The following is a 21,786-nucleotide window of genomic DNA, read 5'->3' as shown; positions in this document are numbered from 1 at the left end:
CTCAGCAGGGAGCCTGCTTCCCCAACCTCCTCTCTGCCTGCCTCCCTGCCTACTTGTGATCTTTCTCTCTGTTAAATAAATAAAATCTTTAAAAAAAAAAAAAAAAAGGCAGGGTGCCTGGCTGGTTCAGTTGGAAGAGCTCACGACTTGATCTCAGCATCATGAGTTCAAGCCCCGTGATGGTTACAGAGATTACTAAAAACAAAAAGCCCCAAAACTTCGACTTTTTTTTTTTGCATGTAATAGTTAAATTGATTTCTGGATTGTTCTGCTTAGCATTTAGAAGGCTACTGGGAATTTTCTGGAAGCCTTGGCTTGCCTTTCAGTCATTTTTATCTAAGGTGAAATTTCATCTTTAACTTGCTAGGCCCTCCTTGGAGCTTTTCCCAGTTTTATCTAGATACAGAGTTGTGTTCTCATCTCATTTAAAACACCTTGGGGCGCCTGGGTGGCTCAGTGGGTTAAAGCCTCTGCCTTCGGCTCAGGTCATGATCTCAGGACCCTGGGATCCAGCCCCGCATCGGGCTGTCTGCTCCGCGGAGAGCCTGCTTCCTCCTCTCTCTCTCTCTCTGCCTGCCTCTCTGCCTACTTATGATCTCTATCTGTCAAACAAATAAATAAAATCTTTAAAAAAAAAAAAAACACACCTTGATTTTATCTGTATGATAGGAAGTAAGTATATTGGTATTTTGTCTGGTTGGAATGTTTGGTGGGACTATCTTGGGAGCTAAATTTAAAAAGAAAACCAGCAGACAATTGTTTCATGTATGTAATTGTTGCAAATCTGTTTTTCTTACAAGGTTTCTTTCAAAGTTTCCCAAGTGGTGAAAATGTATCATAGTAAATTTACTGTGTGGTCTTACCTAACAGCTGCTTTTGATTCTTGTTGCTTTATGTTATGATTATGTGGTCCTTAATATTTTTTTGGTCAAATCCTAAAATTTTAGTGGCCTTGGGTATATAGAATGTTCTGTGTCAATATGTTTTCCTACTAGCCCTGTAAAATAAGAACTGTAGACATATTTTCTTGATTTTTGCTGTTGAAAGAAAATTATTGTAAAAATTATGAATCTCCGTTTCCTAAGCAGTAATTATTAGGTTTAATTTTTTGTGGCATTTGTGCATGTATGTTTTACAGTCATGATATAGCTCTGCTTTCATTTTGTTGGTGTACATTTCATGTAGCTGCTCACTTCATTAAACGGTTTTATTTTGGGGGCGCCTGGGTGGCTCAGTGGGTTAAAGCCTCTGCCTTTGGCTCAGGTCGTGATCCCATTGGGCTCTGCCTAGCAGGGAGCCTGCTTCCTCCTCTCTCTCTCTCTGCCTGCCTCTCTGCGTACTTATGATCTCTGTCTGTCAAATAAATAAATAAAATCTTAAAAAAAAATAAACAGTTTTGTTTTTTAAAAAATTTTATTTATTTGACAGACAGTGAGAGAGGGAATACAAACAGAGGGAGTGGGAGAGGGAGAAGCAGGGAGCCGGATGCAGGGCTTGATCTCAGGACTGTGGGATCATGACCTGAGCCTAAGGCAGCCCCTTAAACAACTGAGCCACCCAGGAGCCCTGTTTTAAACATTTTTAATGATTTTTTAAAAAAATATTTTATTTCTGTACTTGTCAGAGAGCACAAGCAGGCAGAGTGGCAGGCAGAGGCAGAGAGAAGCAGGATCCCCGATGAGCAAGGAGCCCGATGCAGGACTCGATCCCAGGATGCCAGGATCATGACCCGAGCCGAAGGCAGTGGCCTAACCAACTGAGCTACCCAGGCGTCCCTAATGATTTTTTTTAAACTGTTTTACAACCCTAACGAAAGTCTTCATAATTCCAAGAGTGAGATTACCTGGTTAAAGACTGTATTATGGTCCTGATGAGGGAGCAGGAGGCTGGCTGAGGATGGAGCAGGGGCTGGTGCCTTGCACCCCCTCTCCACCCACTCCCCTTGGTAATATGTGTGACATTCCACAGGCACCCCTGACTGCCCTAAAAGAAGAACAAATAGTTAACTTGCAGAGATCACAGTCCTGCAAGGCAGGAGTCTCTCTTGGTTTACAAATGTCCTCGAGATTTACAACAAAGAAGTTGCCTTATAAATAGCCCAATTTCCAAAGATACAGAACTCAGTTCCTCAAGCCCTAACGTCACCCTCCCCTCCATAAAAAACCGAAGGAGACGGAGGTAGAAGGAAAAGTAAATAAAGTTAAATTTCTTTTAAAACCTAAATCTCGGGGCGCCTGGGTGGCTCAGTGGTTTGGGCTGCTGCCTTCGGCTCAGGTCATGATCTCAGGGTCCTGGGATCGAGTCCTGCATCGGGCTCTCTGCTCAGCGGGGAGCCTGCTTCCTCCTCTCTCTCTGCCTGACTCTGCCTACTTGTGATCTCTGTCAAATAAATAAATAAAATCTTTAAAAAAAAATAAAACCTAAATTTCACTAACAAGGACGTTTGATAGCAGGAATGTAACATTCCACCAGGAGACTCCCAATTGTCTTTATGTTAGTGCCTCATTAGAGGGAAAGTGGCCTTGGCTTGATAGTAACCAGGCCTTCAATATCCTGACAGTCTTCTTTACCCCAATAGCCCTTCTGAACAGCCCTTTGTCCTCACCTACCCAACTCCTGTGTATATAACCAGCCACTCCTCACAACCCAGGGCAGCAGCTCTTCCTGCCCACAGGTCCTGTCCCTGTGCTTTAATAAACCACCATTTTGCACCAAAGATGTCTTAAGAATTCTTTCTTTAGTCGTCAGCTCTGAACCTCACCCCACCAAATCTGACTTAGGTTCTGGAACTTCATCAGTCCTAGAAACAGATTTTCAGCCTTTTTTTTTTTTTTTTTTTTAAAGATTTTATTTATTTACTTGAGGGAGAGACAGTGAGAGAGAGCATGAATGAGGAGAAGGTCAGAGAGAGAAGCAGACTCCCCATGGAGCTGGGAGCCCGATGCGGGACTCGATCCCGGGACTCCAGGATCATGACCTGAGCCGAAGGCAGTCGTCCAACCAACTGAGCCACCCAGGCGTCCCTATTTTCAGCCTATTTTTAAGCAGTTTACAGTACCACTGGTAACATAATAGAACACTAGTTTCACAACATCTTTAACAGTGGAACTTACTAATTTTAATTTTTGTTAATTTACTAGGTTTAGATCATAATTTATAGCCTCTGTATATTTTTCCTTCATTTAAAAAAAATAATTACTTTAAAACCATTGGTTTCCTCAGAAAGCTAGGAATTTTGGAAAAATAAGGGGAGTTAAATCTTTCAAGATATTGGTAGTTTCCCTCTTTATCTCGTTGAGATTTCTTCCCATCTCACAATTGTTCTTTGCATAAGAGCTTCCTTGATAGTTTCACCGTTGGGTGGAAATAAATTTGCATTTATTTTGTGTCTTGGTCTTTCAGACTGGAGTATGACATAGCTGGAGGCACATCAGTCATCTTACTTTGAAATGTTTCTTACACTAGGTATGAAGATGAAAGCTCTAAGAGAGAAAAAAGCTATCTACAATTGAGTGTGGAAGAGAGTTCCTATAGTATTTAGCTTTGTAGGCTAAATAAAATATTTAAAGATTGTGTTATTATCTGTATTATTCTGTTCAGTATTTTATTTTTCTGAAATTTTATTCTAGGTGACATACTTATAGACTCTATATTTTTAATTTAAATTCGGCTAATTAACATGTAGTATGTTATTAGTTTCTGAGGTAGAGGTCAGTGATTCATCAGTCTTATATAATACCCAGTGCTCATTACATCATGTGCCCTCCTTCATGCCCACCTCACCCCCAGGCCCCTCCCCTCCAGCAACCCTCAGTTTGTTTCCTGTGATTGAGAGTCTCTTATGGTTTGTCTCCCTCTCTGATTTTGTCTTGTTTTATTTTCCCTCTCTTCCCCCATGATCTTTGGTTTTGTTTCTTAAATTCCACAGAGGAGTGAGATCATATGGTAATTGTCTTTCCTGATTGTCTTATTTTGCTTAGCATAATACCGTTCAGTTCCATCAACATCACTGCAAATGGCAAGATTTCATTTTTGATGGCTAAATAGTATTCCATTGTATATAGACCACATCTTCTTTATTCATTCATCTTTTTTTTTAAATAATCTCTACACCCAACATGGGGCTTGAACTCAAAACCCCAGGACCAAGAATCAAAAGCTGTACTGACTGAGCCAGCCAGGTACCCCTAGACACATTCCTTATTTTTCTTTCTTTCTTTACTTTTAATTAATTAGGCTCCATGCCCAATGTGGGGCTTGAACTCAGGAGCTGAGCTCAAGCATCGCATGCTTTACCAACTGAGCCAGGCAGGTAACCTTAGACAGTCTTTTTTTTTTTTTTTTTAAAGATTTTATTTATTTACTTGACACAGAGAAGAGATCACAAGTAGGCAGAGAGGCAGGCAGAGAGGGAGGGGGAAGCAGGCTCCCTGCTGGGCAGAGAGCCTGATGCAGGACTCAATCCCAGGACCCTGAGATCATGACCTGAGCTGAAGGCAGAGGCTTGACCCACTGAGCCACCCAGGCGCCTCCCAGACAGTCTTTATTTTTATTTATTTATTTATTTATTTTAAAAAAGATTTTATTTATTTATTTGACAGGCAGAGATCACAAGTAGGCAAAGAGGCAGGCAGAGAGAGAGGAGGAAGCAGGCTCCCTGCTGAGCAAAGAGCCCGATGCGGGGCTCGATCCCAGGACCCCGGGATCATGACCTGAGCCGAAGGCAGAGGCCTCAAACCACTGAGTCACCCAGGTGCCCCCCCAGACAGTCTTTAAATGCAGTCTTTACCTAGACTAAAATTGGAGTTTTCTAGTGATCATATCCAAATGACTGAAAGTAAAGACTGAATATTTCTCTTGTTGAAGTGTACATAAAACACTTGTTAAATTTAAATGATCTTTCTCTCTCACTTAAGATTATCATTTTCCTCCCTTTTCTGTAACTTAGAGATGATAATTGAATTGGATTCCTTAAAGAGAATGGTAGAGAGTGAGTGAAGAGACAGGATTGGGGGAAGGGATTCAGGACTTCATTTTTGTACAGTTCTGCAGTGAAGTTATACCAACAGAACCAGAGCACGTTCCTGACTAGTATCTAGCCTGCTTTGAAAGGCATGTGGGACATAAAGGGAGACATGTTCCCCACTGACTATCTCAATGCTGGCATCTGCTTGTTTGACTTTTAGTGGAATAAAATCTATTGAGGTTAAACCTACCTCAGATCCAGAGTCAAAATAATTGGTAGGCTGTTTTTTGTTGTTGTTGTTGTTGTTGTTTTTACAATTCTGTAGTGTATCATTGTGTTTTGGGTCATGGATAGTTTTAGAAAAGCCTGATTTATTTCTTGGCGTCTGACTTCATGTTGCTGGTTGTGATTAGCTCTAACATCTAGAAAGTGAGGGTGAGCTTGTGGAAGTAGTACATAGCACTGATAACTCATTGTTGCACCGAAGACTCAAAACCTTTGGAAGTTAATCCTTGAAAAGCAGGGGTGTAATAATAAGAGTTTACAGACTAGATTTACTAAAGAGAAGTAACAAAGACTAAAGATCTGACAAGCAGATTTTCATGTAATATCACTGTGCATAGATGAGTCAGTAATGCTTGCCTTTTCCTTTGTTCTGTTTCTATAGCAAAAAAGAAATTCCTGTATTTAATTTTACCATCCATGAGATCCACTGTCAAAGGAACATTGGTATGTGTCCTATCTGCAAGGAACCATTTCCCAAATCTGACATGGAGAGTCACATGGCGACAGAACATTGTCAGGTAAACCACCAAGTACTCAAATGTTCATAACTCTATTATACTTGCTATTTTGCCTTAGCAAGTGCTCATGTTGTCACAAAGCCAATTTACTGATGTCCCTTCTTATCATAGGTGACCTGCAAATGTAATAAGAAGTTGGAGAAGAGGCAGTTAAAGAAGCATGAGGTTAGTTTCCCTGTACCATGAAGAGCGTGAGTTACCTGGGGCCAATATTACTGAGATTACTGACCTAATGCAGAGCAGAAGACCAGTCTGATTGAGTCTTGGTTCTCTACCAGCTCCACAAATACTGTCTCTTAAAGTATATTCAAGGCTTTGACTTTGTGCTGCCAGATTCAACTACGTGACTATTGCACTCCTTGCTCAGGTCTCAGAGCGTTACTCTTTGGAACGGAGTCTGTCATTTCTGCTGGGGTTTAGCTGGCACCTTCAGTGAGTGCCAAACCAAGCCTGGGCTTGCCAGTGTGGTATAACCACTTTAGTACAGAGCCTTCCTAACATCTTGTAATTTCCTTTTGACTTCTTGATCACTTGGGTAACATGCTGCTTATACCCAAAGCAATTCCTCAGAGTGCATTTCATGAGATAGAACATAGTATTAGTTGGTCCCTAGTTGAAATAAAACTGTTTGCCATAGTTGAATGAACGTTGTTTTTGTGAACGAGCATATGAATTCACCAGTTAAAAAGATCCCCTATTTAGTTGGTCACATAGTGTGTGTACATAAAGTAAAAATTTACCAAGGTATGCACTTATTAGTACACATCATTCTGTGTACCTAAAATGACCATTTATAATTTAAAAAGGTAATTCATAACCATTGTAGAAAAATCGGAAAATGGAAGAAGAAAACAATAACTATTCATAACTCCACAGCACAGAATTAAACATCTTATAAGTACTTCGGCACTCTTCCTAGTTTTTCTAAGCATTTGACCTATGTTGTACTAGGGCTCACCAGCGAGGGGTGGGGTTTATGATTGAGGTCACATTAACAATAATGAGTATTACTCTGGTTCTAATATTTACCTGCTCTACAAAACAACCTCCAGTTAGCTCTCCTGTCTTCTATCCTCTTCACTCTGGCTCTTTCTGGGGATAACATGGTAATATATCAGTCATTATAAAGGTACAAGTACAAAGTAGTTCCTAACGTTCCTGCAAGTTAGACCAAAATAGTTATAGACCAGAGATGAAACTAAAGAATTTTTAAAAATTCTCTTAAAAAAAAAAGTTTATACTTTATTTGGTGCTCTGGTTAGTTATTAACACATTTTAGGGTTGCTAACAAAGTACTTACTACATTATCTGGTATGTGCCAGCAATATTTTACTCTTGGCTGAGTACTTTTTTTTTTTTTTTTTGATTGTTGAGTAATTTTAAATCAGTGGCATTTTTCTAATGAAATCTTTGTGAATCAGTATTATAGCCACTTGGTATATAATTTTAAAGTCACAAAAGCAGGTATGTAAAAATTGTCTCTTCCATTCCTCTTACCTAGGCCCTCTTTAATCATTTTTTTGTGCTTTCTACAAGAGATAGTTCATGCATACACAAATTATGCTAGAAGTGTTTAAAGCAGCCTTTAGGATGGAACTTGGGTTTAATTTGTATGAAAAGAAATTCTTGCTCTTTGGCACAGTGGTTGTAAAGTATCTAAACTTTTGAAGTGATATTACATTGAAGTTCTGAGTTGACGTTCCAAGGTTTGGAATGTGTATATCAGAGTAACATATGATTTTATATCTTTTTTTTTTTAAAATATTTTATTTATTTATTTGACAGAGAGAGATCACAAGTAGGCAGAGAGGCATGCAGAGAGAGAGAGAGGAGGAAGCAGGCTCCCCGGTGAGCAGAGAGCCCGATGCGGGACTCGATCCCAGGACCCCGAGATCACGACCTGAGCCGAAGGCAGCGGCTTAACTCACTGAGCTACCCAGGCGCCCCTGATTTTATATCTTTTTAATTCTTTGGTGTTTTAGTTACAATTTCAAAATAAGTTGTTGTTGTTGTTGTTGTTTTTTAAAGATTTTATTTATTTGATAGAGAGAGAGAAATCACAAGTAGGCAGAGAGGCAGGCAGAGAGAGCGGAGGAAGCAGGCTCCTCTCGGAGCAGAGAGCCAGACGTGGGGCTTGATCCCAGGACCCTGGGATCATGACCCGAGCCGAAGGCAGAGGCTTTAACCCACTGAGCCACCCAGGCGCCCCCAAAATAAGTTTTATACAAAATTTTTTCTTTCCTTTTTTATTTTTTTTTAAAGATTTTGTTTGTTTCTCAGAGGAGGGGCAGGCAGAGAGAGAAGCAGACTCTCTGTTGAGCAAGGAGCCCCATGCGGGACTCGATTGTAGGACCCTGGGATCGTGACCTGAGCCAAAGGCAGATGCTTAACCAACTGAGCCACCCAGGTGTCCCAGTTTTATAAAAGTTTTATCCTTCATCTGCTGAGTATTTATACTCTTGGGGTCATCTTTGTTGGTAATTCCTGGTTTATTTCGTCAGTTCAAAGCCAGTGCTTTGTACAAATATGCAGATTAGAAATATCTGTCCTTTATAAAGGACAGTCTCTGTTCCTCATTACCAGGTACTTAAGACAGATTGGAGTAGTAAGGGGAAATTGGGCTAGTGGAGTTTTGACAAACGTACTTGAATTGCTGTGCTTTTGCTGTTTGTTCTTGCCCAAGAGCTGGCTGGCTTTGGGTTACTTGGGTTACTTTGTAATGTGTGCACAAAATGATGATAGGGTGGCTGAGTGAGTAGATTCCTTCTGAGAGTTTCTTTCCTCTTGTAGAACCAGGTGACAGGAACAGAGGGAAGTTGTGACTTTTTTTTTAAGATTATTTATTTATTTGACAGACAGAGATCATAAGTAGGCAGAAAGGCAGGCAGAGAGAGGGTAGGGGGAGCAGGCTCCCTGTTGAGCAGAGAGCCCGATTCGGGGCTTGATCCTAGGACCCTGAGATCATGACCTGAGCCGAAGGCATAGGCTTTAACCCACTGAGCTACCCAGGCGTCCCGAAGCCGTGACTCTTAAATGCATAGAAAACCATGGCAGGCAAAGCTAGGTTTGGAAGAGAATACTGAAGTAAATATTTTTGGCTTTCCTTTCCCTGTACTAAAACATAGCCTCTTTTAGATCGGCATATTAACTGCTTTATTATTCTGTGTTACAGGAGACCGAGTGTCCTCTACGGCTTGCCCTTTGCCAGCATTGTGATTTGGAACTTTCTGTTCTCAAACTGAAGGACCATGAAGATTACTGTGGTGCCCGGACGGAGTTATGTGGCAGTTGTGGGCGCAATGTCCTGGTGAAAGATCTGAAGACTCATCCTGATGTTTGTGGAAGAGATGGGGAGGAAAAGAGAGATGAGGTTGCCATGCCTCCTAATGCATATGATGAGTCCTGGGGTCAAGATGGCATCTGGATTGCATCCCAGCTCCTCAGGCAAATTGAGGCTCTGGACCCCCCTATGAGGATACCCCGAAGACCTCTGAGAGCCTTTGAATCAGACATTTTGCATAGTAGAACTTCCAACCAAAGGAACATGACAGCCCAGTTTCCAATTCAGAATAATCTGTGTGAGTTGTGTTTGGATTAGAAAACTGGAATGGTACAAAATCTCAGGACAAATGGGAACAGGGCTTTGAGGGCAAATAGATTTTTTTTTTTTTTTTTTGAGGGCAAATAGATTTAAGTAATAAAACCTGATTATAGTTAGGTAGTCTTTCTAATACACCTAACTATAGATTGGAAATAACCTCTTTGCTATTGGATTACCACTGGATTATAGCTAGTGTTGATGATGATGACAGTGACATCCTGTTAATAGCTAGTATTTACTGAGTATATAGTATGTGCTTCAGGCATTTGTAAAGTTCTTAATATGTATTAAATGATTTAGTTCTCACAGGCATTCTTAGATAAGGGGTAGAGCTGGGACTTGAATTCAGGCAATCTGGCTTCATGCTTCAAGCTATTTTGCTATAGTGCAGAAATATAAAAAATGTTTAGCACAGTACTTGTCTCATAGTTATAGCTCAATAATTTGGGTTATTAATAAGATAATTAGAATAATAATGGAGCCTTTATTGCAACAGACTTGATGTTTGGAGTCCTAGGAGAACAGGAGGACCAAGCCTCTTTTGTTCTTGCACAATGCCTGTAAACCTTGAATATTTGCTAAGCATGGACATGAGGTAGCAGCATCTCTAATTTTTTTTTTTTTTAAGATTTATTTAAAGTGTGGGTGTGCATGAGTGGGACGGGCAGAGGGAGAGTGAGAGAGAATTTTTTCTTTTTTTTAAGATTTTATTTATTTGACAGATCACAAGTACGCAGAGAGGAGTAAGCAGGCCCCCTCCTGAGCCGAGAGCCCGATGCAGGGCTCGATCCCAGGACCCTGAGATCATGACCTGAGCTGAAGGCAGAGGCTTTAACCCACTGAACCACTCAGGCGCCCCGTGAGAGAGAATTTCAAGCAGATTCCATGTTGAGCATGGAGCTTGACACAGGGCTCGATCTCATGACCCTGAGTTTGGAATCTGAGCAGAAGTCAAGAGTCAGTTGCTTAACTGACTGAGCCACCCAGGCACCCCTCTAATGTATCTTGAGTACTGGTTATTTATTTATTTTTTCTTCCAGTGGAAGAACAAGAAAGGCAGGAAAGGAATAGAACCCGACAGCCCCCAAAAGAGGGTGGTGAAGATAGTGCAAACTTGGACTTCATGTTGGCCCTAAGTCTGCAAAATGAAGGGCAGGCCCGCAGTGTGGCAGAGCAGGACTTCTGGAGGGCTGTATGTGGTACAGACCAGTCCCTTGAAGGTTCCAGTGCTCTCAATGACATGAAGGGTAGGTTTGTTTATTCTGTACTAGCTTCTGTCTCTACGGGTTTTTTAACTGTTACACTATGTAATTTATATAAAATCGAGAGTTGTTCATGAGATTAGATTTGCCTTTTTTGTTTTGCTTTTCCCAACTTTTTATTCTTAAATGTTAGTAGAGTGAATGTCTGTATACCCCTTGTTTATATTTGCCAATTTTAGTATTTTCCATTTATTTTATATATTTTTATTTCTACCCCTGAACTATTTGAGAATAAGTTGCAGACATAACATTTTATCCCTAAGTACTTTAGCATGTATCTTAAGAACAAGGGTATTATACATAAATAAAACACCCATATTACTCTCAGGAAATTTAACAAAAGTTCCCTACTTCTACACAATATCCATTGGAACTTATTTGTTTTAAAAATCTGGGATTACACTGTGTTCTTTTTAGGTTAATTTCGTTTAGGCCCTTCCCCCAACCCCCTTTTCTTTTCCTTTCTGTACATTGGTACTTTGAAGAGTCCAGAATGGTGGTTTTGCAGAATATTTCTTTCTCAATTTAGATTTGTCTGACTGTTTTCTCGTGTTTAGATTCAAGTAACATAGCTGTGGCAGAATTCCTACATTGGTAATGTGTCCTTAAGAAGTTAATTTATCCTATTCATTAAAATGAGATTTATTAGATACCTCTCTTAGCTAGCTTTTCCCTTTATAATACCTAGATTCAGGTTGTATTTTGAGATTGTGGAGGAATGAGATATTTACAGTCTATTTTAATTTTTATTTTTTTAAAGATTTTATTTATTTGACAGAGAGAGATCACAAGTAGGCAGAGAGGCAGGCAGAGAGAGGGGGAAGCAGGCTCCCTGCTGAGCTGAGAGCCCGATGCAGGACTCCATTCCAGGACCCTGAGATCATGACCTGAGCCAAAGGCAGAGGCTTTAACCTACTGAGCCACCCAGGTGCGCCCCATACAGTCTTTTTTTTTTCTTTTTTTTTTTAAATGCTGTCGAAGATCACTTCCCATCTTCAACATTTTTTTTTTTTTTTAAGATTTTACTTATCCATTTGACAGAGATCACAAGTAGCCTAGAGGCAGGCAGAGAGAGAGGGGGAAGCAGGCTCTCCGCTGAGCAGGAAGCCCAACGTGGGGCTCGATCCCAGGACCCTGAGACCATGACCCGAGCCGAAGGCAGAGGCTTAATGCACAGAGCCACCCAGGCGCCCCCCCATACAGTCTTTTTTATTTAGCAGTTTTTTGTATTCACTAATGTTTCTTGCTTGAATCAGATATAACTGGTGATTGTACATTGGTGATTTTTCTGTTCTTATCCTTTGTTCTGAATTCTTTATTCTATAAAGAACTTTGTTCCCCTCCCTGTCTCATTTAAATAACTATTCTGCAGAGCCTGGCTGGCTGCATGTCTCTGAATTTTCACCTCAGGGTCATGAGTTTGAGCCCCATGTTGGGTGTAGAAATGACTAAAAACCAAATTAAAAAGGGGGGGGGGGCGCCAGGGTGGTCCAGTTGTTAAGCATCTGCCTTCGGCTCAGGTCATGTGGATCGAGCCCTGCATTGGGCTCTGTGCTAGGCAGGTAGCCTGGTTCTCCCTCTGCTTGTGTTCCCTCTTTCGCTGTCTTTCTCTGTCAAATAAATAAAATCTTAAAGAAAAAAAACCAACTTAAATCTTTTTGGTATTATCAGACTCCTAGATTAAAACTAGGTTTTTAAAAATAGAAGTTGGATTGCGTTTGGTGAACCACCCCTTTGAGTCTCTTGTTTGGAGAACAGTATATTTGAGCAATGCATGTCCTGCATATTTAAAATGCTGGAAGGGCACCTAGGTGGCTCAGTTGGTTAAGTGTCTGCCTTCAGCTCAGGTGATAATCTCAGGGTCCTGGGATTAGGACTTACTCCTGCTCAGTGGGGAGCCTGCTTCTCCCTCTGCCTCTCCCCCACCCCAGCTCATGCTCCCTTTCTCTCCTCTCTCTCTAATAAATAAATAAAATCTTTTTATTTTATTTTATTTTTTATAAAGATTTTATTTATGTATTTGACAGACAGAGGTCACAAGTAGGCAGAGAGGCAGGCAGAGACAGAGGGGGAAGCAGGCTCCCTGCTGAGCAGGGAGCCTGATGCGGGGCTTGATCCCACGATCCTGGGATCATGACCTGAGCAGAAGGCAGAGGCTTTAACCCACTGAGCCACCCAGGCGCCCCTAAAAATGTATTTTCTTAATTATAAGTTATATTAATGTGAAAAATAGTAAGTATACATGTAAAATGTTTTTGTTTTTGAGAGTGGTGTGGGAGGGACAGATGGAGAGGGAGAGAATCTTAAGCAGGTCCCACCTAGCACAGAGCTGGATGAGGGACTCAATCTCACAACCTTGAGATCATGATGTGAGCCAAAACCAAGAGTCAGTTTGCTTAACCAGCTGAGCTAGTCAGGTGCTCCAAATGTTTTGTTCCTATAATCTACTCTAGACTGTAGCTGGTTAACATGTTAATTCAAAGACTGAATAAAGAGTTAGTCTGTGGTTCCTGAGAGGATTATGTCCCTATTGGTTTAAAAAACTCTTTTAGGCTATATTTTCTTAAGAAAATGCTTTTTGTTTTGTAGAGGGTTTTAAAAAAAATTTTATTTTTATTTTTAAATTTTTATTATTTATTTACTTATTTGACAGACAGAGATCACAGGTAGGCAGAGAGGCAGGCAGAGAGAGAGAGAAGCGGACTCTCTGCTCAGCAGAGAGCCCGATATGGGGCTTGATCCCAGAACCATGTGACCAGGACTGAGGAACCACGATCTGAGCCGAAGGCAGGGGCCTTAACTCACTGAGCTACCCAGGCGTCCCGTATTTTTTTTTGTTTGTTTGTTTTTTAGTTGAAGTATAGTTGACATATTAAATTTGTTTCAGGTGTACAGCATAGTGATGCAACAATTATATACATTATGAAATGCTTACCATAATAAATGTATTGCAATGTTACTATGTATATTTCCTGAGCTGTACTTTCCATCCCTTTGAGTAGAGGATATTTATTTATTTATTTTTTAAGATTTTATTTATCTATTTGACAGAAAGATCACAAGTAGGTAGAGAGGCATGTGGGGGGGGGCGGAAACAGGCCCCCTGCTGAGCAGAGAGCCCTATTTGGGGCTCGATCCCAGGACCCTAATCATGACCTGAGCCAAAGGCAGAGGCTTAACCCATTGAGCCACCCAGGCACCCGGAGTAGAGGATATTTATAAACAATTTGCGGGGCCCCTGGGTGGCTCAGTGGGTTAAGTGTCTGCCTTTGGCTTGGGTCATGGTCCCGGGATCCTGGGATTGAGCCCCGTGCCAGGCTCCCTGCTCAGCTTCTCTGTTGCCCTCTTCTGCTCCTGGTGCTTGTGTTCTCTTTGCTCACTCTCAAATAAATAAATTAAATCTTAAAAAAAAAAATAAAAAGTTTGCATCTGTAATAAAAATGATTGTGTACAAATTAAATAGGTGAATTATATGGTATGTAAGTTATATCCAAATTTATTAAAGAAAAAGGTAAAAATCATAAAAAATTAAGATTGTAAAAGAGTAAAAGAAAGCATAAGTCTCTTCCTCACCCACTGATAAGTCTCCTGGTTCTCCCCAGATGTTACCACTTCAGCAGGTAATAAGGTAGCCTTATATTTTTTTGGACAGAAAAGGATGTGAATATGTAATATGATGAGATTGTTTAAAAGCTGGTTTATTAGACTTCCTGCATTTTGGAGAGCAGAACAAGGCTTGTCAATGTAATGTTTGGCTTTGAATTCTTTTATGTCTAGGTTGGTAACCCTTTATGGAATGTTGGTAGGCGGATTCTCCCCTTTATTACCTTGGATCTATTTTTTACCTAATAGTTCCTGCTTCTTTCCCTTTGGAAAATGCACTAGCCCCAAAGAAAGCATTTCCAAAGTCTTTTAATGTGAGTCTTCTTATCACCCTTTCAGACTTGACTTTCATGATACTAAAGAAAGTAAAATTGCAGTAGCATAGTAGTGACTGGTGAAGACTGGGTTCCGTGTAGTTTCCTTTATTTTCTCCTTTCTTGATCATACCTTGGATTGTTTTATTAAGTTTGATTTGTTTGTTTCATTCCATTTTTCCTCTCTACTGGTTTGGAATTTAAATTCTCTGTCCCTGTTCTTGTGATGGTTGCCCTAGAAATTTCAACATCTTTGTATAATTTAACAAAGACTAAAATTAACCTTATCATACTTACCCAATCAAACTTTAGAATTAGCATCTTTCCTTTAGGACTTGAAAACTACTAATGTGGTAAGTTAGTGTTCTCACTTGTTTTCTTTTTAGCACTGTGATAGAGGTATTTCTTGGTTTATATACTCATTGTATTTATTTTAGGTGTTTACTGTTTTCTTTGCTCCCCCATTCTTCCTTGTTTCCCAGAACTTCTTTCTAGGATAAAGTTCTTCCTAAGGTATATTCTTTGGAAGTTCTGTTGAAAGTATCTGTTGATTGTAAATTCTCTATTTTAGTCTGAAAATCTTACTTTTTCTTATGTGGTAGTTTCTGTGTCACACTGGTCAAGATTGGCGATTATTTTGTCTTCGTTCTTTGAAGCTACTCTGATTTTTGGCTATAGAGATGTCCTCTGTTAGTGTTATTATTTCTCTATAGGTACATTGTCTTTTCCCTTTGGCTGATTTTAAGATCTTTTTGTCTTTGAGCTTCTGCAGTTTCCCTGTGATTTCTCTGGCTTTAAATTTCTTGGGATTTTCTGGCTTTCCTGATTTGTAAATTTAGTATTTTTCGTCTATTTCGAAAACATCATCATTATTTCTTTGATTATTGCTTGTTTTCCTTTTTTAATTTTTTCTTTAAGCTTTTATTTGTGGGGCCCCTGGGTGGCTCAGTGGGTTAAATCCTCTGCCTTCGGCTCGGGTCATGGTCCCAGGATCCTGGGATCAAGCCCCGAATCAGGCTCTCTGCTTGGTAGGGAGCCTGCTTCCCCATCTCTCTCTGCTTGCCTCTCTGCCTACTTGTTTGTGATCTCTGTCAAATAAAGTCTTTAAAAAAAAAAAATTATTTGAGAGAGAATGAGCTGGTTGAGGGGGGACAGGGAGGGAGGGGCAGAGGGAGAGAGAGCAGCTGACTCCCTGCTGGGGAGGGATTGAGCCCAGGACCCCGAGATCATGACCTGAGCTGAAGGCAGATGCCTAACCAACTGAGCCACTCAGGCGCCCCTGTCTTGCATCCTTTGTAGTTTTTTTGTTTTTAAAGATTTTGTTTGTTTATTTGAGAGAGTGTGAGTGGGTGTAAGTGCAACTGGTGGTAGGGGTGGGGGGGACTAGAGGGGTAGAGGGACAGAGAATCTCAAACTCCCCAGTGAGCACCGAGCCTGATGCAGGACTTGATCTCATAACCTTGAGATTAGGACCTGAGCCAAAATCAAGAGTCTAACACTAAACAACTGAGCCAGCCACCCAGGCTTCTCCTATATGTGTTAGAGTTTGCTTTATCCTCTGTTTCTTATATTTTCCATTGCTTTTTCCTCTGGGGTGAATTCTGGGTAATTGAATTGTCATTTTCTAATCTATTGTTCAATATATCCATTGAGGTTTTCACTTCAGTGATAAGTTTTCACTTATTGTAGTTCTATTTGATTGTTTTTTTTTTCTCAGTGTGCATCATGTTTTAAATCCTTTTTTTTTTTTTTTTCAAGATTTTATTTATTTATTTGAAAGAGAGAGAACGTGAGTAGGGGGAGGGCAGAGGGAGAAGTGGACTCCTCAATGAGCAGGGAGCCCGATTTGGGGCTTGATCCCAAGACCCTGAGATCATGACCTGAGCTGAATGCAGATGCTTTAACCAGCTAAGCTACCCAGGCACCCCTTAAATAATCCTTTATAGGAGCGCCTGTGTAGCTGAGTTGGTTGAGCGACTGACTGTTGGTTTTGGTTTAGGTCACTATCTCATGGGTCATGAAATTGAGCCCTGTGTGGGCTCCATGCTCAGTAGGAAGGCTGCTTGAAGAGTGTCTCCCTCTGCCCCTGCTCATGTGCTTACGTGCACTCTCTTCTCTCAAATCTTTTTTTTTTTTTTTTTTAAGGTTTTATTTATTTGTCAGCATGCACAAGCAGGGGGAGCAGCAGGCAGAGGGAGAAGCAGGCTCCCTGCTGAGCAAGGAGCCCAAGGTGGGACTTGATCCTAGGACCCTGGGATCATGACCTGATCTTACAAAAGGCCTTTTTTTTTTTTTTTTTTTTTTTTTTTTTTAAATCTGGGGTAGTCATATTCCAATTCCTTTTTAAACAGGTCTTTAAAGATTTTAGATATACTTATTTTTCTGTAGTGTATAGGAAATATATCTAAAATCTTTTTTGCTGTTTGGTTTTTGCTGACTGTTATGGTGGCTTGCTGCTTCCTGCATATGTGGGTTTTTGTTGTTTTATTTTGTTTTCAACTTTTTTCTTAAAGATTTTATTATTTGAGAGGGAAAGTGCCTGTGAGCACAAGGAGGGAAGAGGGGGAGAGGCAGAGGGAGAAGCAGACTCCCTGCTGATCAAGGAGCCTGATGTAGGGCTCGATTCTACAATCCTGAGATCATGACCTGAGCTGAAGGCAGATGCTTATCCGACTAAACCACTCAGGTGCCCCCTGTTTTAATATTTTTTTTAACACTTATTTTAGAGAGCATGTAAGTGGCGGGGAGGGGCTGAAAGGAGTGGGGAAAGAGAGACTCCCAAGCTGACTCTTTGCTGAGCTGAGAGCCTAATGCAGGGCTTGATCTCATGACCTAAGAGATCATGATCTGAGCCAAAACCAAGAGTCGGACACCCAAATCCTACTGCCTGCTCTGTGTGTGTTTTAACATTAAACTTCTGATGTGTTCCTTAGAGTATTTATATATGCTTCTGGTAGGTATGTAGGGATACTCGTCACTGGGATAATTTTATTTTCTTAGTTTTTAAAAGACTTATTTAAGCGAGCCGGTTGGTGGGGGCAGGTAGGGATATGGCAGAGGGGCCAGAGAGGGAAGAATCTTAAGCAGACACTGGGCTGAGTGCTGAGCTTGATACGGGCTCCATTTCACGATCCTGAGATCATTCGCAACCCTCTGATCGTGTACGACCTGAGCTGAAACCAAGAGTCGGACACCCAACAGACTGCCCTGCACCACCCAGGTGCCCCTTGGATACTTTTAAATGGAATTTTTGGTTGGCTTGGACTTCTAAAAATTATAAACATGAATTTATATAAAAAATTAAACTTATGTAAAAATGGAAGTTCGAGACTCAACCCGTGTAAAGGTCAAACTCTAGCTACTCTTCCACGGTAACGACTTTTTCCTCCTACCCAGAGTGAAGACCTAGGTGGGCGAGTTTTCTTAACTCTTCTCGTTGTTTACCCTCCAGTTGTTTAGCAGTCTTACTGAGGCGGCTCTTTGGGGAATCCTGGATTTAAAACTACTCTTAGGGGCGCCTGGGTGGCTCAGTGGTTTAAGCCGCTGCCTTCGGCCCAGGTCATGATCTCCGGGTCCTGGGATCGGGTCCCCCATCGGGCTCTCTGCTCGGCAGAGAGCCTGCTTCCCTCTCTCTCTCTGCCTGCCTCTCCATCTACTTGTGATTTCTCTCTGTCAAATAAATAAATAAAATCTTTAAAAAAAAAAAATAAAACTACTCTTAATTTATTTGCTCTCATATATTACTTTTGTTTTGTGTTTTTCTTGGTATTTTGTACTGGGAGAGGTTTTGTTGTTGTTTTTTTTTTTAAAGATTTTATTTATTTATTTTGACAGACAGAGATTATAAGTAGACAGAGAGGCAGGCAGAGAGAGAGGAGGAAGCAGGCTCCCTGCTGAGCAGAGAGTCCGATGCGGGGCTCAATCCCAGGACCCTGGGATCATGACCTGAGCCGAAGGCAGAGGCTTTAACCCACCGAGCCACCCAGGCACCCCTGTACTGGGATAGTTTTTAAGGATATCTGCCTACCAGTCATAAGTGAGCCTCAACTTCTTGATCTATAAAATGAGGGTAATGGAGGTTCTCTTAATAAGTTTCTCTGAGGATGGAAATAATGTACAGAAGTTTTTAGATTAGTGCCTGGGGTTAGTAAACATTTACATTCTTAATTAGGGTAGGGGTTAAGCTACTACTTTACTTTGCTCAGGAAATGGTGACATGTAAATTTCTTTTTTCATACTGGAAGTTTTCTTTAGCATTTCTCTTAGAAGGCTCCTTTGGGAGGATTTGCAGTCCCACAAGTTGCTATATTTAAGAAAAGTCAAAGGAAGTCTGACTTTCATATAAAACCTTACAAGTGGGATAAAAGATGAAATCAAGTTTGTTTTTGTTCATTGAGTCTGACTGTATGGTCTGATACCTAGGTGCAGCTGACCAGACCATGTTGCCTTGTGAATTTTGTGAGGAGCTCTACCCAGAGGAACTGCTGATTGACCATCAGGTGTGTTTAATTATGTGAGGAATGTGTGCAGGCACTAGTTGGTGCTGTAGGCCACATGAGTTTTTGAGCCACTATTTTAATACACCTGTGGCAGGAGGTAGCAACTGTGTTTCTTACCATGTGTGACCTAAGGGTATGAGAACTCAGCCTTGTTCCGTCTTGTAAAAAAGTAATGTTCATTGCAGCAGGCCCCCTTGCTCTCCCCATACTATGGTGACTAGTGTACATCTCCACCGACCAGCTTATTCTGGTGTCCTGTCATGCCCCATTTTGATTTATCGGAGATGTACTGAAGTCCTTGCAGTTCCCTGGAAAGGTTAAGGATCTTTTTTGCAGTTTACTTTTTCTGCCTACAAGATGTGTGGCCATCCACCCCTGCTTCCTTAACACCCTACAACACAGACCCTTACTTGTAGACTTGGTTCTGACATGACTTTCAGGAAACCATCCTAAGGGATCTTCTGAAGACAAGGTCAGAGGTCCCACTTGTGTCCTTCTCAAAAGTCCTGTGCCCACTTCTTTTAGCCTATCACTCCATGGTGTGGTCTCCCCTGTTGGTCTGCACCACCAGGCTGAGTTCCTTGAGAAGGTTCTGTTTTCCTAGCTACTGAATCTCTCAGTACATGGTATATGAAAGGTGTCCTGTGCTTTTTGAATGATTGAAAATTCTCGAGGCATTTAGGAATGATAAGAGAATAGCCTTCGTGTTTGAGGATTACCTGGTGGAGGGAACCACTATTCCCCCTCAACTCTGTTGCTCTCTGGTTTGGTTTGGCCTCCTGTGGCATTTCCAGAACTATTAAATAATCCCTGTGCTCTGGGTGGGACATACATTCCCCCCTAAGTGAAATAATACAGTATTTGAATATATCTACTTTTTTGGTTTTGGAACAGCATAAGAAAACCTATTAATAGGGATAACAGCCTCCTTTTACTTAGTGGCTATGGGAAGAATTAGAATCTTCACAATTTAAGAATAATAATCACAGGGGCTTCTGTCTGGCTTAGTTGGTAGAGCCTGTGACTCTTGATCTCAGGGTTCTAAGTTCCATCCCCATGTTGGGTGAGATTACTTAAAAATAAAATCCTTAAAAAAAGAAATCATCATCACATGAACACAGGAAAAAAAATTTAAAACAGTGTTTAAAATAAAAGTAGAGTGTTCTATTTGCCCTAACCCTTTATAGTCTCTCTCCCCATTATTAAGGATTATTAACATTTGTGACTTTTAAACAATGGGAATGTAGTGTTTTCCTTAACGCCTACCTTTTTTTTTTTTTTTAACTTTTTTTTTTTTTTTGACAGACAAGCTGTAATCCTTCCTGTGCCTTACCTGCACGTAGTGTGGGCAGCACTTCCCCCAAAGGGGTGGAGGACCCTGATGTCATCTTCCAAAAGTTTTTGCAGCAGGCTACGAGTAACCAGTTAGACTCTTTGATGGGCCTGAGCAATTCACCCCCTGTGGAGGACAGCATCATCATCCCATGTGAATTCTGTGGGGTACAGCTGGAGGAGGAGGTGCTTTTCCATCACCAGGTAAGAGTCCGCAGAGGACCAGTCTGCTTCATTCCATGCAGATCCTCTGAATGAACCCAAGGCTTTCAGAACTGAAAATGCTTCTTTAGCTTTTAAGTTTCATGCACACTTGACCTGGCTACTAGCCATGCCCTGTTTTGTGGACTGAGGTGTATACTGCTTCAGGCTTTTAGGCTTTCTCTGCCTCAGTCAACGAAATGTCATTAGCTGAGGACCAAGTAGCCAGGACTCCATTTAAGCAGGCATCCAGGACCTGGCAAAGGGACTTGTTTTTATTTTTTTTTTTTTACCATTTTAGAGGGTGGGAGAGCATGTGTGAGAGGGGAGGGGAGGAGGAGCCGAAAGAGAATCTTAAGCAGGCTCCACCCTCAGCGTGGAGCCTGAATTAGGGCTCGATCTCACAACCCTGAGATCATGACCTGAGCCAAAACCAAAAGTTAGACTCTTAACTGACTGAGCCACCCAGATACCCCATGCCAAAAGGATTTTGATGAGTTTCCCTGAGGTCACTAACAAACATTATATTTTTGACCAGGCAGGTTATTCCTGTTCTGGTGGCATTTGAGTCTTGCATTCCAGGATACCTAGAAGTCTGGTTCTGGCTTTACCTTTACAGATAGGTCTTGTCCCCTCACTGGGGATATCCATAAATGAAGGAGTTAGATTAGATGGTCTGAAGTTCTTTTTTAGCTATGCAGTCTAGGATTCCAACCTGTTGGTAAAAAAATAAATTTTCTGCCTAGTCTTGTTTGTTATGAGGAGCTAATACTGAGGGTATGTTCAGAGTCTTTTCTGTAGTTGATCCCATATACTTCTTGCTAGAACATCACACATTTCATTTCGTAAGAATTCTGCTTTTGGATCAAGCGGTAGACAAGTAGCTGCTTGTTATCTCTGAGGGGAGACTATGAAATTAGCAACCATGCAAATGCTGTCATTAAAGCATTGACATCCTTTTCTGGGTTCTTAACCAGCCCTTCCTTCTTCCTGGCACAGTCAGAGTGCTTCTTTCAGTGGCTTAGGCACTAACAGGAATGACTGTGCCATTCCATATATGTTTCGTCTTAGTCCCAGGCCCTTCCTACCAGTGGTCGTCAAAGTCATGTTTGTCTCCTCCCTCTCCCCATAAGGTCTGTTTACCCAGCCTGCTGTTCCTTCCTTTCCTCCAGCTGCTCCCTTGCATAGTTATTCATAGGAATAAC

The 21,786-nt window shown here is 41.1% G+C and overlaps 1 protein-coding gene across 2 annotated transcripts in view; it reads left to right on the top strand.

Moving 5' to 3' along the window:
* Positions 1-21,786, top strand: part of TRAFD1 (TRAF-type zinc finger domain containing 1) — a 30,081-nt gene that overhangs the window by 5,701 nt on the left and 2,594 nt on the right. The window contains exons 3-8 of one of the 2 annotated variants that reach the window (XM_059139632.1): positions 5,634-5,769; positions 5,881-5,934; positions 8,942-9,347; positions 10,411-10,617; positions 18,972-19,048; positions 20,354-20,584. In XM_059139632.1, coding sequence (XP_058995615.1) covers positions 5,634-5,769; positions 5,881-5,934; positions 8,942-9,347; positions 10,411-10,617; positions 18,972-19,048; positions 20,354-20,584 — 1,111 coding nt within the window. The remainder of the gene's footprint in view (positions 1-5,633; positions 5,770-5,880; positions 5,935-8,941; positions 9,348-10,410; positions 10,618-18,971; positions 19,049-20,353; positions 20,585-21,786) is intronic. The other variant, XM_059139633.1, reaches the window with a different exon arrangement.

This window comes from Mustela lutreola, chromosome 11 (genome assembly GCF_030435805.1).
Source record: "Mustela lutreola isolate mMusLut2 chromosome 11, mMusLut2.pri, whole genome shotgun sequence".
Taxonomy (NCBI): Eukaryota; Metazoa; Chordata; class Mammalia; order Carnivora; family Mustelidae; genus Mustela; species Mustela lutreola.
Note: the sequence above shows the minus strand (reverse complement) of the source record. Positions and strands in the feature narration are given on the sequence as shown.